The sequence below is a fragment of the Myotis davidii genome, unplaced genomic scaffold, assembly GCF_000327345.1.
Source record: "Myotis davidii unplaced genomic scaffold, ASM32734v1 scaffold223, whole genome shotgun sequence".
Taxonomy (NCBI): domain Eukaryota; kingdom Metazoa; phylum Chordata; class Mammalia; order Chiroptera; family Vespertilionidae; genus Myotis; species Myotis davidii.
In genome coordinates this window covers 430734-448353 of record NW_006294609.1, presented here as the reverse complement: position 1 = coordinate 448353, position 17620 = coordinate 430734, and the positions used below count along the sequence as shown (strand labels likewise).

Sequence of the window (17620 nt, the reverse complement as noted above, 5' to 3'; positions counted from 1 at the left end):
TTATATAAAAAAAAAAAAAAAAAAAAAAAAAAAGCCCTAGCCAGTTTGGCTCAGTGGATAGAGCATCAACCTGCAGACCAAAGGGTCCCCGGGTTGATTCCGGTCAAGGGCACATGGTTGCAGGCTCCTCCCTGGCCCAGGTCTTGTGTGCAGGAAGCAACCAACCGATGTATTTCTCTCACATCGATATTTCTCTTTGCCTTTCCCTCTCTCTTACATTCTCCTCAAGTGAAAAATATCCTCAAGTGAGGATTAACAAAACAAACAAACAAACAAACAAAAATCAATGGGGAAAAAATCCTCACTCCTTGGGTAAGGATTAAAAAAAGAAAAGAGGCGAGAACCAAGAGGACGGCCTAGGTTAACGCCGGAGTTTGCCGCCTCGAACAACCATTTCAAAACAGTTTGGCTCAGTGGATAGAGCATCAACCTGCAGACCAAAGGGTCCCCGGGTTGATTCCGGTCAAGGGCACATGGTTGCAGGCTCCTCCCTGGCCCAGGTCTTGTGTGCAGGAAGCAACCAACCGATGTATTTCTCTCACATCGATATTTCTCTTTGCCTTTCCCTCTCTCTTACATTCTCCTCAAGTGAAAAATATCCTCAAGTGAGGATTAACAAAACAAACAAACAAACAAACAAAAATCAATGGGGAAAAAATCCTCACTCCTTGGGTAAGGATTAAAAAAAGAAAAGAGGGAAGAGAAGAACAAAAAATCAGAGGAAATAGAGAAAACAAAATGGTAAACCAAAATAGGACTATATGAATGATTACCAAAAATGTAAATGCTCTCAACATGTAAATTATAAGACCCCACAATTATAAGCTATTGTAAAAAAACAACTATAAGTTATCTGGGAGAAACCCATTTTAGTTTAAAAACATAGATAAAAGTAAGAAGATGAAAGAGATAGACAAACAATAAAAGAAAGTTGGAGTGGATATATATTAAAATCAGAAAAAACAGACCTCAGAGCAAGGAGTATCATCAGGGATAAGAAGGAGATATAAAAACATAAGGCATCAATTTATCAAGAAAACATACAAGTCCTAAATATGTATTCATTTAACAACAAAACTCCAAAATGCATGAAGGAAAAGCTGGTGGAACTGAAAGCAGAAATAAACAAATACATAATTATAGCTGGAGACTTAAACCACTCCTTAGTAATCCATTGAGCAAGTGGCCAGAAAGTCACACAGGAGCCTTGACTAATACTATCTACGCACTTGACCTAGGTGACATTAAGAAAACACTCCGCCCAACAGAAAAACATTCTTCTCAACGCACGTGGAACATTCATCAAGATAGGCCATATTCTGGGCCATAAAACAAACCTTTAAAAATGAAGAAGAACCCAAAAAAAGCATACAAAATATGTTCTCTAGGTTATGGGATTAACCTGGAAATTAATAACAGAAAGATAACTGGAAAATATCCAAATATTTGGAAAATAAGTGACACACTTCAAATAACCAGTGGGTTATTTTAAATGAGTCCAAGAAGTCCTAAGAGAAATTAGAAAATATGTTACTTGAATAAAAAATAAAAAGTCAAAAAAAAAATAAAAAAAAATAAAAAAAATAAAAAGTCAAAACTTGTAGGATTGAGAGAAAACTTTATATCATTAGTGCCTACATTAGAAGAAAACTATGACCTAGTTTCCACCTTAAGAAACTAGAAGAAGAGGAGCAAAATAGGCCCAACGCAAGCCAAAGAAAGGAAATAAGGTTAGAGTAGAAATGAAAGAGAGAATGGCAATAAAATAGAGAAAATCAACAAAACCAGAGATTGGTTCTTTTTTTTTTTTAACATATTTTATTGATTTTTTACAGATAGGAAGGGAGAGAGAGATAGTTAGAAACATCGATGAGAGAGAAACATCGACCAGCTGCCTCCTGCACATCTCCCACTGGGGATGTGCCCACAACCCAGATACATGCCCTTGACCGGAATCGAACCCGGGACCCTTCAGTCCGCAGGCCGATGCTCTATCCACTGAGCCAAACCGGTTTCGGCAAGAGATTGGTTCTTTTAAAAGATCAATAAAATGGATAAATCTAGCTAGACTGACAACCGAAGAAAGAGAGAAGAAACAAAGTACAATAATGAAAGAAGGGTTATCACGAGACACCACAAACACTAAAAGGATGACAAGGGGGAAATACTATAAACAATTCAATGCACACACACTCAACAACTTAGATGAAATGGAAGTGAAGACCACAGACTATTAGAATGGCTAAAAGAAAAAGGGAAAAGAAACTGACAAAACCAAATGCTGGCTGGAATGTGGAGCAACTGGACTTCTCGTACATTGTTGGTGAGAATGCAAAATGGTACAAGCATTCTGGAAAACAGTGGGGTAGTTTCTTATTAAATGAACTATACATGTATCATATTGCCCAACAATCCTACCCTATATATTTATTCTGGAGAAGTGAAAACTTATGAGCAGACAAAAGTCTACTGTATCAATAGCAGTTCTACTGTATTCATATTGTCCAAAATGGAAGATAACCCAAATGATATCCATGGGTGAATGGCACAGTCTTGAGCAATAAAAAGGAACAAATTACTAATAAATGCAACATCGTTGATGAATCTCCAGAGAATTATGACAAGTTAAAGGCTATGGACTATGTGAGCCTAATTATATGGCATTCTGGAAAAGGCAAAACTAGGCAGACAGCACAAATGGCCCATTGTCAGGGGTCAGGGGGAGGGGCAGCAGGGGGGGTGGGGGTTCTGAGTTAATGAGACAGTTTCTGTATCCGGATTGTGGGATGCTGGTGTGGGCAGGTGTTAAGACTCACTGTAAGTACATTTCACAATAATCATAGCATTAATAAGAGATATTCATGAGTTCATACTTATGCAAAGACAGGAAAGTAGACAAATTTCCCACACAGAATTCCAAGTAATGTATGTAGGTGCTCCGCCCTGAGGGAGACGAGCAGAACACCCACCCCTGATGAGTGGCTTGGCAAAGTGACATCCTTCCTAAGGTCACAGTCTGGAAATGGGGGAAAACAGCAACTTTCTCTTCTTACAGTGGAGAAACCCGACAACCGCTACCTCGGGGGTCCAAGGTCAACATCCATCGTGAGGTCACGGTGACAGCATGTGCCAGTGACATGATGTAATGAGGTGGCACTTATCTTCGAGGTCTGGCTCCTGAAAAACCCACAACTCCTGTCTGATCATGAGAAAAACACACAGCAAAACCCAGCTGAGAGACAGTCTACAAAAGACCTGACCAGTACTCCTCAAAACTGTGAAGGCCACGAAAACAAGGACAGTCCAGAAGAAACTAAGGAGACAGGACGACTAAATACAACCTGGGATCCTGGATGGGATCCTGGAATAGGAAGAGGACATTAGGTAAAAACTCAGGAAATCTGAATAAAGTATAGACTCGAGTCAATAACAATGCATCTGTGTTGTTTCATCACCATGACAACGGTACCATGCTAACAGAAGATGTTAATAAAAGGGAACAGGGCTCAGGCACGCTTCTGTGTCCAAGGTAACACACCCTTGGTCATTTTCGGGGGGGGGGGAACATTGATGTGAAAGACACACATCAACTGGTTTTTTTTCAAATAAAATACATTGTACAATATTTTTGTGCTACTTTTTCTCATGCTATACTAGTAAGTAATGGCATTTAGTTTACCACTAACATATTATAAAAACCCAGTTTCCTGTTTAGATTCTTTCAGATTTAGAGCCAATTTCTAATTCTACTCAAGGTGACTTTAAGCAGATTTCATGCCAATTTTTTTAAAATATATTTTATTGAGTTTTTACAGAGAGGAAGAGAGAGAGATCGAGAGTTAGAAACATCGATGAGAGAGAAACATCGATCAGCTGCCTCCTGCACATCTCCCACTGGGGATGTGCCCGCAACCCAGGTACATGCCCTTGACCGGAGTCGAACCTGAGACCTTTCAGTCTGCAGGCCGATGCTCTATCCACTGAGCCAAACCGGTTTCGGCATCATGCCAATTTTTAAGTGCTTCTCCCATTTAAAATACCATTCTGTTTTTTGCCCTAATATAAATAGATTTAAATTCATCAATAATGTTCCCAATACAAGGTAGTCAGTATTCAGTTAAGCAAATTAGTGGGTGATCTTTACCGTCGTTATCATCATCGTTACTTCTAGAAACAGAGCAGCACGCCCGGGAAAGGAAGAAGTCCTCTAACCATAGTGCTCTCCACCAGCGCGACCTACTCCTTCTCTCTTTGAAGTAGCACAACGAGCCTCGTGGGAAAATTCTGAATTGGCTGGTCCCTAGGCCGGCAGAACAGCGGCCCACTCCCTCTGCACCTCCCAGGCCACAACCTAAAAGACATTCTCTGTACAGGGTGGTCCCGAGTGAGGCCTCGCCGTCCTCCCACCTTCCTGATCAGGACAGACCATAGCAAAGCCCAGAATCCCAGAACGGACCCCTGCATTCAGCCACAATGGCCACCTCACCCTCCCCGCTGGCCCCTCAAAGCTGCACCACAGATGCAGTGGCCTGTGGTCCAGGCCAAGATAGTGGGAAACTTCCCAGGGCTGCTGCTTCCCAGCAGGAAGTGGAGGTCTGACCACAGCTCCCACACCGTCTCTGAGATCCAGGGGGATCCATGGCAGTTAACAGGTTCACATACAATACGTCTGTGACTTAGGACAGCCCTTCACCTCTCAGTCATTGAGACCCCTGGGGGTCAGTGTCCTGTCCACAATGTTGGCTCCTTGCTCAAGATGGGGGTGGGGCAGCCCCATGAGTGACACCTGGGCCCCAAGGGGTGGTCCTACCATAAAGCAGGCCCTCTTGCAATGAGGCCAGTCCTGCCCTTGAAGGCTATGGAAATCTGTGTCCAGCTAAAGGCAAGGGAAAGGAACAGCCTGCTGGGATAACGAGATCCGACCCCCTTACCTGCAGCTCACAGCCATACAAAGAACTGGACCCACTCCCAAACCAAGGAAACACCACACGGAAGGACCTGGGCAGGTGGGCGGGCCAGCCACGGCCCCAGCCCGCCCGAGCTGGGAGGCAGGTTGGCCCAGGGTAACTCAAACTTCACAAAGAAACCATTTCTGGAATGGGGCTCCGCTGGTGAGTTGAAGTCAAAGGCGCACTTCATAGCTCCTTTCCAAGCCCCGTGCATTGTCAGGGCCCTTGCCCCTTTGAAGCCGTGGTGAGTGATTGAAGCGTCTACTTTCTGAGGGGCAGATAGTACGGGCCCGGTAATCTGACTCTAAGCCCCGGGATAAAGGTAGTTTGTTTCCTCTCAGCCCTTCTGTCAACACCTCCTCAGTAATTAGCCCTAATTATTACCAAGGGCCGGCCTCCCATTCGGTTATTAAATCAGAAATAGTATCATGGCCGGGCATCTGTCAACACCCGGCTGGCGACCTTGGATTCATTGAATCCTCTGTCAGTATCCATGGCTTCAAAGATGCAGATCCTGGGGAGGGTTCCGGGATGCAGCCTGGCCAACCCTGCCCCAGAGGGAGGGAGGGAGCCAGGAACCTGGGCTTTAAGCCATGCCCCAAGTTCTTAATGCTCTCTGAGCAGAGCCTTCCACATCCTTCATGAGCCTGTGGGTCAGTAGAAGTGCCAGACCTGTCAGAAGGCGTCAGCCCTGCATGATTGCCAGTGGGAGGGGAGAGGAGGGTGGAGGGAGGAGGGAGGTTGGTGCCACAAGCAGCCCAGCCCTGCACACCTTGGGTCTCACAGCCCAGTGGGGAGGTGGGAGCCCAGCACCACCCCTGCATCCGCCTCCCTCACGGCAGCAAGTGCACACCATCCAACCACAGCCATTCCCAACTCCCCAGGGGACTGATATAACTGCGTGGGAGTGAGTGTGTGTGTGTGTGTGTGTGTGTGTGTATGCGCGCGCGTAGGGGGGTAACAGGCACACCCCCAACAGCCCTTTCCCTAGAGGATCTGAAACTGGTCCCAGGCCTGCCTGCCTCTGGCACATCTGTCTCCCAGGAGCAGCAGGCAGTGGCCTTGGCCTTGACTGATGGAGCTGGGCCTAAGACTGGGCAAGGCCCTGTTCTGTGCGTGTACAGGGAAAACAGCCGAGCCCTGCTGCCAGGAGCCCCCTCTGAGCTTCCTGTACAGCCTGGGCACCCTTGCAGGTAGGACACCTCCCCATGAGCCAGTGAGTCCCCAAAGCAGAACTCAGGGGACAGCTGCAGACACCGGTTTTTGTGGTGGAGCCAAGTGTCACGCTCCTGAGGGGCCTGGTTAGAAAAGCCCCCCACCTCTGTCTTTGGCTTAAAGCCTCTCCTTCCATCCAAGAGTCACGTGCTCCACAACTTAGACCTTCTGCTCCGGCAAAGCTCAGCAGCCTCCGGCAGGAGCAGACACTGACCTCACCTCCCGGGGGCCTATGCCAGGCCCCTTGGTTCCTGTGAAGGCCTACGGGGGCTCCTGGCCTGCAGTGACTTAGGCTCTGTGTCAGTGCCTGGACACTCACCCCACCAGGTCTAAAAGCACCCCTTTCCAGACGAGCCCCACTGTGCTTGGGGAAGAGGGTAACAGGACGCACCAGTCATAGCCGAGCCTCCCGGGACCGGATCCTCTGCTGGAGTCAAGGCCCGCCTGGTGTGGTCGGTGCCCAGGCAGCGGTGAGCCCCCCAGCCCACCTCGGCCTGTTCTCCTCTCCTGCCACATCACAGCCAGTGCACTGGCACGGCCAGGCTGGGCGGGGGCAGCAGGAGGGAGCCTTCAGGAGAGAAAGGCATGTGATGTCTTACAGCCTGGAGGCTGGAGGTATGTGGTGTGAATGACCAGACTGCTCACAGGCAGCAAGGGCCTCCCACAGCTGTGGGTGCTGAGGCCGAGAGTCTCACAGACTTCTCCTCGGGACCAGGCTGAAAGAAAGGAAATGCCAGGGTGAGGGGCGGCTGGGCTGCAGGGGCAGGCAGGATGGGCGGGCAAGGCCTCTCCGTGAACAGGCGTCTCAAGCTGCAGCTGAGGACATCCGTTACCCCCAGGAGCGGGTCCAAGGAGTCCTGAGATGGCAGGAAGGAAGCCCGACTGAGGGGCGTTTTCAGCCAAACTGCCCCCAAGCACTTACGGGCAGGGGTGGGAACCGGGCCAGCGGCAGGCCACCAGTCCTTTTGTCACCGGTGAACACATGGAAAAGCTTGTTTTACAAGTGGGACCATCCCCTTGTGCCAGAGCCAGCCTCTGGGACACACTTCTGCCAGGAGGTCCATAGGAGCCAGCTGCCCAGTGCTGATGGTGGCGCCCAGACAACACTCACCTACGGCATGGAAAGGGGGCTGATCCCCGAGGGCTCGTGCCCTGGCAGCTCCTAGAAACCCAATCCCACCTGAAGAGGGACCCTAACCATGGTGATGCACTTCCTGACAGGGATCCATGTGGTTGCTCCTGTGGCAGCGAATGGGGAGCTCCCTCCAGCGATCTGCCTACCAGACCCACAAATAACGTGTGTACAAATGCACTGCATGTTCACCTTGGGCTGCAGGTCTAGGGCACACACGCACACGTGGGCACTCACATGAATGGCTGCCAGCAGTGCTTGGTGGACGTCTCAGGGGGGGAAGGGTCAGGGACAGTGATTGCAGCCCTGAGGGGCCTGCTACTTTCCAGCCACACGGGAGGCAGAAGTTCTAATCTACAGGCCAAGGAGTTCAGCAACTTGCTGGGAGTGGGGACAGTAACAAGGGCCAGGAGGCTGCAGTGGGCATTATGAAGCGTGCACCTGGAGCGGACGGGTGGACAGGGACAGAACTGCACCGGCCCTGGATCACCTCCTGGCTGCCATCACCCCAAGGCTCCAATTTGTACCGATTTTCAGGGGGGGAACACAGGGTCTCAGTGGTGGGAGGCTGTGGTGCCCCAGGGGACAGTGCATTGGATCAGGTGCCTGACCAAACGCCTCCTGGATCCTCCATCCCGCAGGCCCCCCAGGCCCACCTACAGTCGTTAGAAAGCCTGGCTATGGTGGAAGTCAAGGTGAATGACGACGCTATGCACTTGAACTATGGGGAGCACAAGATGCGGCATTCCCAGCAGCCAGCAGGTGTCCCTGTGCTGACCACAGGTGGAAAGCAGCCCAGGGACAGCCCTCTACCGTCTGATGGTCTTGCCAGTGGGGAGACAGAAGCACCCGGCAAGTGGATGAACACTCATGACCCACAGGTCCCCGCCCTGGCTATGTGCTCCTGAGGCCAGGAGAGAAGGAGCGGGCAGCCAAGGGCATCCTGCAGCCCAGGGGCTCCTCCCAGGCCCATCGACACCCCTAACAGAGGTCATGTCACCCATCTGCAAATGAGGACACCACTGCCCAAAGACACATAAAGTGAGCTCAGGACTCCTGCAACCCAGAGAGCACGCCCAGCCCAGCAGTCTCCCAACACAGAACCCCAGGGTGAGGACTGGCCACTGCTGGAGCCAGATGGGCACAATGCGGTCCACTGTGCCATCCTCTCCACTTCTGTGTTGTGATGAAAGCTAGCCACGACAATCTGAGAACAAGGGAGGGGAGTATGTTTCTCTACCAGATAAAGAAGACATACCATGAAGCTAGATCATTAGTGAGGGACAGAACAGGCGTGTATGAGATGGCATCATGGACAGGTGTGGGCAGCATGGCATCCAGCACAGGAGGCTGGCAGTCACCTGCCCTGTGGGAAAGGTGGAACGGGGTCCTCTATCAGTTAGGATAGAATAGGTCATGCTGTGGAAAACACAAGTCCCCAGACTCAGTAGCTTCACACATTCAATATTTATTTTCATTCCTATTACATGCTCAGCGCCGGTGGGTGGAGAAACCACTCTTTTCAGGCCCTCTGATGCTGGCAGCAGACGCCTCTGCACACCACGCCATTACAGAGTCCACAGTCAATGCAGAAGGCAAAGCATTAAAACTCGGGAATACAGTGTAATGCCCTTGACCCTCAGGCAGGGAGATATTTCTTAAGAAGAGTCCTGCCCCAGCTGGGTGGCTCCGCTGGTTGCAGTGCTGTCCCATGCACCAAAAAAAAAAGGTTGCCGGTTCGATCCTTGATCAGGGCACGTACAGGAGGCAACCGATTGTTGTTTATCTCTCACATGGATGTTTTTCTCTCCCTTCCTCTCTCTCTAAAATCAATAAAAACATACACTCAGGTGAGGAGTTGAGAAAAAACAAAGAAGGCCTAGCCAGTGTGGCTTAGTGGTTGAGCATCAAACCATGAACCAGATCACATGGTTTGATGCCCAGTCAGGGCACATGCCTGGGTTGTGAGCTCAATCCCCAGTGGGGGACGTGAAGGAGGCAGCAGATTGATGATTATCATCATTGATACTTCTCTCTCTCTCCCTCTCTCTTCCTCTCTGAAATCAATAAAAACATATATATTAAAAATATTAAGCCCTTACTGGTTTGGCTCAGTGGATAGAGCGTCGGCCTGCGGACTGAAGGGTCCCAGGTTCGATTCCGGTCAAGGGCATGTACCTTGGTTGCGGGCACATCCCCAGTAGGGGGTGTGCAGGAAGCAGCTGATCGAGGCTTCTCTCTCATCGATGTTTCTAACTCTCTATCCCTCTCCCTTCCTCTCTGTAAATCAATAAAACATATTTTAAAAAAATACATTAATTAAAAAAAGGAAGTGAGAGTTCTGCATACAAAACAACTGGGCACTTACTTCCTGCTCCAGGGGCCTAGAGGGGCTCTACACAGGGCACTCAGGGACACTCAGAAGGGTTCTCATGACAGTACTGCCCCAAATTGCAAATAAATTAATTTAAAAAAGAAATCCATCTTGGGCAGTATAACTGTGCCCCCCCCACACACAAGTTCAGAGTTCTAACCCCCAGCACCTCAGAATGTGATTATTTGGAGACATGACCTTTAAAGAGGTAATTAAGATTAAATTAAGTCATATGGGTGGGCCCTAATAATATGACTGGTGTCCTCTTAGAGATCAGGACACAGGCACAGAGGGACCACCATGTAACAAGAAGACAGCCATCACAAGCTAGGGAAAGGGGCCTCAGGAGGAACCACCCCTGTAGAGACCTCGATATTAGACTTCTAGCCTCCAGAACTGTGGAGTAAATACAAACACACACACAAACACACACACACACACACACACACACACATTTTTGGTGTAAGCCATGCACCCCTAGCAAAGGCACGCAGGCATCTTTCCAGGGTAACGATGCAGCTCGCCAACCATGGCCTCGATGGCTGCACCCTTGAGTCGTGCTGAGTGGATGCTTGCTCTTCTCAAGGCTGAGCGCCCACCCTTCCCCACAGGAGGATTAGATGCCCTCATCCATGCAAACTCAGGTGTGGCTTCTCTGGCCAGGGAATCGGTAACAGAAGGGGAGAGACATGTATCACTTGTGGTTCACGGGGGTCTTTCCACTCTGTGTTCGCAGAAAAACACATCCAGTGGGGCTCCTGTTGGCATGGGTCCCTAGGGCACTATAAAGGGCAGAGGCTGTCCCAGTGGATCTGTGACTGAGATGCAAAGTTTGTTACTGCAGCACAACCTGGCACATCCTGACTGATACAATGGATAACAGCTCTACCTCCCTCCTTACTGCTGGGCCTTCGGGCTGTTTCGTTCTGCTGCAGTCACTAGGGCTCAGGCCACTGCACGGGGGTTTATCTCATTCTACCCCTCCTCACTCTGTGTGGATAAACTACAGTTCACAGAGGTCAAGATGACACCAAGGACTGTCAGCTTCCTAGTGTAATCGGAAAGGTATGACCAAGCTCAAGTCCATGCTTGAAGCCCCACACCAAGGAATGAGCAATGACCAAATATAGGCAGGCGAGTGGTCGGTGTCTACGCACCTAGTAATGTCACGTGGGCAAATCAGAGTATTTGACACTTCAACCAATAGTATTAAAAAAGTCTGTTTCTTCATGCCTTCAGCAATTCTGGGTATCTAAGACTTTTAACGTAAGGTCTAGAATCACAGACTGGATTAATACTACTTTAATGATTTTTAAAATGTTGAAATCTTTAATTCTTCTGGAGTATAGGCTAGTAGGAAGAGGAAAGTACGCAGTTTTACTATTTTCCAGATGGCTAATCAGTTGTTCCAACTCCTTTTACTGAATAATACATTTTACTCCCATTAATTTGAAACACCTCTAGTATGAACTAAATTCCCATTTGGCTTTACTCCAAAGTTCTCTATTCTCCTCTGTTCATCTGTCCACACCAATTTCCAAGCACCTTCATTACTGCAGCTTTATAAAACGTTCACTATCTCATAAGACCTTTCCCTCAATACTTCTGGTGTTAGAATTTTCTTGGAGATACGTTAAAAAACAACAACCCCATAGTGCCCGCTGTGTCCTATCTTTAAGGACGTGAGGGACAGGCACGATGATCTAGAAGGGCCCTCATTTGAGCTGGCAAGACAGCTCTGGCAGTAGAATCTAAAGCTGCTTTCTGGGGGGATGGCCCAGTTGACACCCTACTATGTTGCTGGCCTCTGCGCCGGCTGCCTTTCCTGTCTCCATGTAGTGGACGTGGAGTGAATTCCTTCAGCTCAAGATTGGCATTTTCCCTTCCGACCCCCTGGGTTTTTTACTCCCTCAGGCTCCAGGCAGCTCCTGTCCAGGGCTTGGGTTACCATCTCCCATCCCTCTCCTGAGGGCCAGCTCTGCCAAGGCAGGCCCCAGAGGATTGGGGGAGAGGCCAGATGACCTGTTTAATTTGGAGAAAGCAAAGAAGAGGAAGGACCTCATTGGTGATGGCAAGGTGCCTGTTTCTGGGTGGCATCAGGAGAGGATGGGAGGGCTCTGGCCTGGCCTGCCACACAGGCCGTGTACAGTGCTGCAAAGTGATGGCTTCCTCTGGCGCTGTCCCTGCCTTTGGAAAGATGCAGGACCTAGCTGCTTTCCCGCTCTGTGGGGAACAGGAACACAGCGTCAGGAGAGGAGGCCTGTCACGCTTGGTGGGAGGAGGGCCCTTTGAGCATTCGCCACTCCCAGATCTCCACACACAGGCGGGCCACCCCACGGAGGGTGCTCCTGAAAGCTGCATGGTCTGGCGGGCTGGCGGAGGTGTTAGGGACAGGCTGGCTGGAGTGGGCGGGAGCAGTCAGACTGTACCTGCAGGAGGAGGGCCTGGACCTGAGCAACAGCAGGGAGGGGCAGTAGTGTTATCCCACACGGAGGGACTGGGGCTGCCTAGAACATTCTGGGATTTCCCACATCTGATCAGAAAGGCTACGTATGATTTCTTTTGTCAGCTTGTTTGCTTTGCTTTTAGGGTTATATTAGCTTCCCACCTATTTCCAAGATTTGCAACTGTTTTACCTGTACGTTATCTGTGCCTTAAAGTAACTCACACATAAAACCATCTGAACCCAGAGCCTTTTGAAGTAAGTTATTAAATAAAATAATCCCAACAATGTGCTTAAAAATTTTTATCAGATGTTTTGCATATTACAATTTTTCCTACAATAACTAGTCTGAGTTGCAGTTCCCATTTCCACTTATTTCTTCTTTCTACTTATTTCTTCTTTCCAGGAAGGCGTTCTTTTGTTTACACAATTGTAAAGCTGAAAGGGGCTTGAAATTCTTGCCTAACCACTGCTCTGATCGGTGCACTGTACCAATCCTGTGTTCAGTTTAGCTTGAGGGAGCTTCCCAGCTCAGCTCATTATTAGAAAACCCATCCTTGTGCAGAACAGGTCTTTCTTCATTCCAATCCTCTGGCCCCCTGGGGCCTCCCAACTCAGGTCTGCTGCCTGCTCCTCACTTCACCTCTACTCGCAGGAAAGTCAGTTTTCAAGGCCACACTTCACCTGTCAGGCCTCCCACTCCCACCCATTCAGCCCAACTCCTCAACCAGACCCTTCCCATCATGAGCTCCCAACCATACATGCAACACTGAGCTGGTGTGGGTGCTTGGGGCTGGGGCCTGGCCTCTCTGTTCCTGACAGAACGGGCACAATGCTCCTGCCAACGGAACAGACTCTGCTTGTGGGCAGCCACCACGCCGCAGGCCCAGCCATGGATCCGCCGCACATTTAATGAGCACTGGCTGTGTCAGGGACACGAGCTAAGATGGAGCTCCTGCCCTAGAGGCTCAGTCTACGCAGATACACAAGTCAGCAGTGCTGGGCTCAGTGCTGAATCGGCAATGTGCAAGAGCGAGCAAAAGGCAGTGACTGCGGAAGAGCAGAAAGTGGAAGGGCATCAGGGCAAAGGCACTGAGATAGGAAAATGGAAGAAAGCAGGTGACTAGAACGTTAACACAGAAGAGAATGCCTGGAACAGAGTTGAGACTGAAAGGCAGCTTGCATTCTACCTTCCTGTACTGGAGCCTTCCCAGCTGATCAGGGCTGCTGCTAAACACACAGAAAAGCACCTTTCTCTACCAAGACACCATCTGACTCACACTCAACAATGAAAGTGGCCACCTCCTCCTTATATTCCAGCCCAGAGGACAGGTCACGGGAAACAGATAGGGGTGGGGGGCAAAGCAAAGACCAAACAGGGACCAAATCCCCAAAAGGCTGGCATGGCAAACCCAGTCCAGTTGCAGCCAGCACTGAAGGGGGTTCTGTGTGTGTGTGTGTGTGCGTGTGTGTGTGTGTTACAAAGACAGTGCAAATATATGATGAGGACTGATCTATAGAGCTCTGTCCAACTAGTGAGAACAAACCCAGGTGAGATGGCACGCCAAGGGCAGGTGTGGGGATGCAGGAAGCAGCCTCTGTGCCATCGAGGAAGTCAGAGAATGAGGAGCAAGGGCAGAGGCCAGCGGTCTGCTGCGGTGGGGGAGGGGGAGGACGAAGGCAGAGTCTAAACAAGTACCCCTCCTGCCCAGCAATGGGGCAAGTGGACAGCGCCACACCTGGCAGCACTACATCTAGAGTCATCTGGCAATGCCACTCGGTCCTGGGGGGGAGGGGCTGCGGGATTCCTTGGCTACAAAGGCCACTTCATCACGAGGAGCACCACTGCACCTGCCTGGGACCTGTTCAGAATCCAGGGCTGCAGGATGGAGAGCAGGAGAAAAAGGTGGCTCTGCTGGGGTCTCCACCGCCCCTTGTGGGCCACCTACCTCCCCTGTCTTCCGGGGTTCTGGCCCCCCTGGGTGAGCTGGATCTGGTTGCTGGGCAGGGGGCTTAGGCAGATTCTGAAAACACAAGGACAGTTTTGGGGGCCATCTCTGTTGGCCCCACCAGACCAGGATTGGTGCTGCATGCAGAAGTGGACAAGGCAGGCGGCTCAGTGGGCCCAGGGCTGCTCTCCTTGGCCAGCTGCTGCTCAGGCAGAGCATTTTTAATTCAGAGTCAGAACTAGAAGTAGCAGGGGTGGCCAGACTGTCTGGGACGGCCTGAGGGTAGCACCCATGTTGAGTGCAGGGCCTCCGAGAACCTAGCTAAGTACGGCCTCACCACAGGCGGCTGCGGGGCCACTGGTGGCTGGCTTGAGGTGGGGACAAGGGGCAGGGCACTGCAGCATGGTCCTCAGCAAAGCTGTTCAGGTTTTGAGTAACCTCCTCAGGATCCTGGCAAAAGAGCTCATCATCATCAGGCAGGGACACCCGTCAAGGTAGGGGCTGCCCACGCCCAAGCTGGGTCTGTCAGGCGCCCCGAGGCCCTCGCAGACTCGGCTGAGGTTGTCCTGGCAGTGCTCAAAGTGGAAAGACATGCAATTGCCCAGCTGGGCCAAAAAGCGGTGCAGCAGCCATGGGGAGCCATCAAAGGTGCCTGGGTCTGAGCCTGGCACCCAGTGGAAGTCCACCCTGAGGGGTCGTGGGTCGGGCATGTGCACAGTGAGCGAACCCTTTTCTGTGGCTTCACAACTCACTGTGCTCTTCTGCTCCATGGCCGCGCACACACACACAGGGTGCCCACAGCAGGGCTGCTCAATCCAGGGATCCACTAGGGGGGCAAACGCAGCCCCCAGGAGAGGCCCAGTCAATCTCTTGCCAAGGGGTGTACGTTGGATAACTGGCTGCAGCCCAGATGGGACTGCAAGGACCCTGCCACCAGCACCAGCCACAAGGAATGCTGGGAGTGGAGGGAGGCTGCTGCACCAACTACTAGAAAGAAGGGGAAAGGAGAGGAAGAGATGGCACAGGAAGGAGGGGTGGTTGTGGTCAGAAGAGACACACAGGACACAACAGGACAGAGATGGGCTAGAGAAGGGTGTGGTAAACCCAGGTGTTCTGGGCAAGTGCTGAGGGTCAGGGAGGCTGAGAAGAGCTCACAGGACTGTCAAACTCAGGTCACCATCCAAGGCAGTCTGTCCAAAAACAAGGTGGGGAAGAGCAGAAACTAGGCCCAACCATCACCAAGGGGCTGCAGGAGGAGGCAACAAGCAGGCCAGCCCGAGGTAACCCACCAGGAGTTTGGAATGGAAGGAGGGCCTGGGATGTCCAAGAAGGCTGGCCAAGGCCACCTGTGACATTTCAAGGGCAAGATGTGATGGCAGATGCTGTCAGTACCAGAAGGAAAGGGGCCAGATCAGAACCCCCTGGGCTTCCTTGAACAGCCTGGCTATCAGGGAATTTCCGGAGAATGACAGTAGCAACCTTTTACTAAGTGCTCTATCCACCACCCCACACCCTGACCCTCTCGTAAGCTTGGTGCTATTACGGTCCCCGAGGCAGAGTGGTGAGTGAAGTCACTTGTCTGCAGCCACACACCAAGCAGTAAGTGGCAGAGGCAGCTGAACCTGGCTCTAGAGACCAAGCACTTAACCATCAACTTCACTACACCAATTACAAACCACACTTTACAATCTGCTTAGGAGTCTCCTGGCCGCCCCAAGCACTAACACTAACTTGTGGCACAGACGGTCATCCGATGGTCTTACGTCACAGCATCAGGAGCATGGTACCTGCGTGTGTGACAGAAGCCGCGGGCCTTGCTATTCTGTCTCTAGGCCCTCGGCTTTCCAGATCACTTCACCACTCAGAGTACAGCCGATGGGCAATGCCACCCTGACCCTGAAGGCCACCTCCCCGCACTCCTTTCCCTGTCGAAAACCCAGCATCTGATGTTCAAGTTGAATCCCACTTGCTGCACCTTCTCTCACCTCCCTAAAGCTACTCCTGCGAAGGGCCTGGAGAGCAGTGAGCATCGACCCTGAGTATCAAGGAAGGAGGCTGTAACCATCAGCAGGCACAGTTCTTTTCCACGGCAAGGAGCCCTCCCCCAGGGTTCTCACACTGCCTCGCCTAACAGAGCCACCTCCTCCGTCTCTGCAAAGGGAGGGCCGCTCATGGTCTCTGCAGCACTCTCTGCCTCACCCCTCCTTGTGCGGTTTTCCCAACAACCCCTCCACTCACATCCCAGTGCCCCGCACCCAGGGCACCGCACCCTGCACACCCCTTCGTGTGCAGTTTCCTATGTGTACACCTGGCCCCCGTCAGAGCGAGTTCCTCCAGGAAGGCACAGCTCTATTGGTCTTTCTGCCCTGCAGCACTCGAAGCTGCCAGGGCCACCAGCACCTACTCCGCCAGCCAAGCATTACAGAACCTCTTAGGTACATCCCCTCCCCCCTGGGGGTGGTCTTCCACCTAAAAGCCCTTCCCATCCTAAAACAAGGAAAGAATATTCGAGGGCCTGCAGTGGCCCAAGGAGCAGCACACTCATCGAGTCCGGTCCCTCACGGAGCTCTGAAACAACGCAATAACCACATCGCAGCTCCTATCACCCACCTGAGGTCAGGTGCCAGGTCGCCCACGGAGACCACATCCCATGCCCAGGAGCCAATGCGCTCCCTTTCTCCCAGTTCGGACCTCCCATCCCCACTTGGACCCCTAGCTGTCACCCCTCCCAACTCATCATCATTCCTGTGTGCCCTCTGCAACCTCAGGAGGAAAGCAACTCTGCGCCAAGCAGCCAGCCCTGCATGGGCCTGAGCCTTCCTACGCCTGGGCCTGACCGGTGCAGGGACCCTGGCTCTCCCACACCTACCAATCGGTTGGTCTCTCTCGTTTCTACCCTCACCGTGCCTGGCACTGAGGCATTTGGGCCCTTCTGCTGGACCGGACAGCGCTCTGTCCAGGAGCAGGTGCCGCGGCTCACGTGCACTCGCCTCCCACAAAGTCAGAGCCAGCACCTGGGACGCTGGAACGTTCTCTACTCCGGGGAGACCCCTGGCCCCCAAGAGTAGAATAACATGCCCAAAGCCCCATAGCAAGTGCCTCCACTTCAGGGCAGACCACTGCCCCACCCCTCCTGCAACCGCCATGCCGGAAAGCGCAGGGACCTGAGCTCACAAGCTCCCCCACAAGAGGAATCCGACCCACCTACGGCTACGCCAGGCGCCCACGGAAAGGGTCCACGAATCTGCAGCCAGAAACCTTGCGAACGCGTCTCCCTCCGAGGGCGAGAGTCCCAGTGTCACCTAGAAAGTGGAGAACAAGATCGGCCGCCGTGAGGCGAGGCGCGGGACTACCTCTGGGGACGCAGACGGCGAGAACCACCCGAAAACCATTGCCGACGCCCCCCGCCCGGCCCCGGCGCGGATTGACAAACTGAGGCCCGCCGGCACCCAGTGCGGGGGCTCCGAGAGCGTCTCCGAGGTCGGGGACTGGGGAAGGGATGGAGGGCGCAATCCTACTGCCGGGCGCCCGGGTTCTCGCCGCCCCACTGACCCTAGA

The 17620-nt window shown here is 51.8% G+C and overlaps 2 protein-coding genes across 2 annotated transcripts in view; both read right to left on the bottom strand.

The window, feature by feature from the left end:
* GNB1L (guanine nucleotide binding protein (G protein), beta polypeptide 1-like) overlaps positions 1 to 17610 on the bottom strand; it is a 53111-nt gene extending 35501 nt beyond the window's left edge. The window contains exon 1 of the mRNA XM_006768830.2: positions 17267 to 17610. The gene's annotated coding sequence lies outside the window, so the exon portion shown is untranslated. The remainder of the gene's footprint in view (positions 1 to 17266) is intronic.
* Positions 12400 to 17620, bottom strand: part of LOC102765616 (chromosome unknown open reading frame, human C22orf29) — a 6303-nt gene continuing 1082 nt past the window's right edge. The window contains 8 exon segments of the mRNA XM_006768952.2: positions 12400 to 14128; positions 14130 to 14290; positions 14293 to 14363; positions 14365 to 14440; positions 14443 to 14546; positions 14548 to 14597; positions 14599 to 14910; positions 14912 to 15046. Coding sequence (XP_006769015.1) covers positions 13874 to 14128; positions 14130 to 14290; positions 14293 to 14363; positions 14365 to 14440; positions 14443 to 14546; positions 14548 to 14597; positions 14599 to 14910; positions 14912 to 15046 — 1164 coding nt within the window. The 3' untranslated portion in view covers positions 12400 to 13873.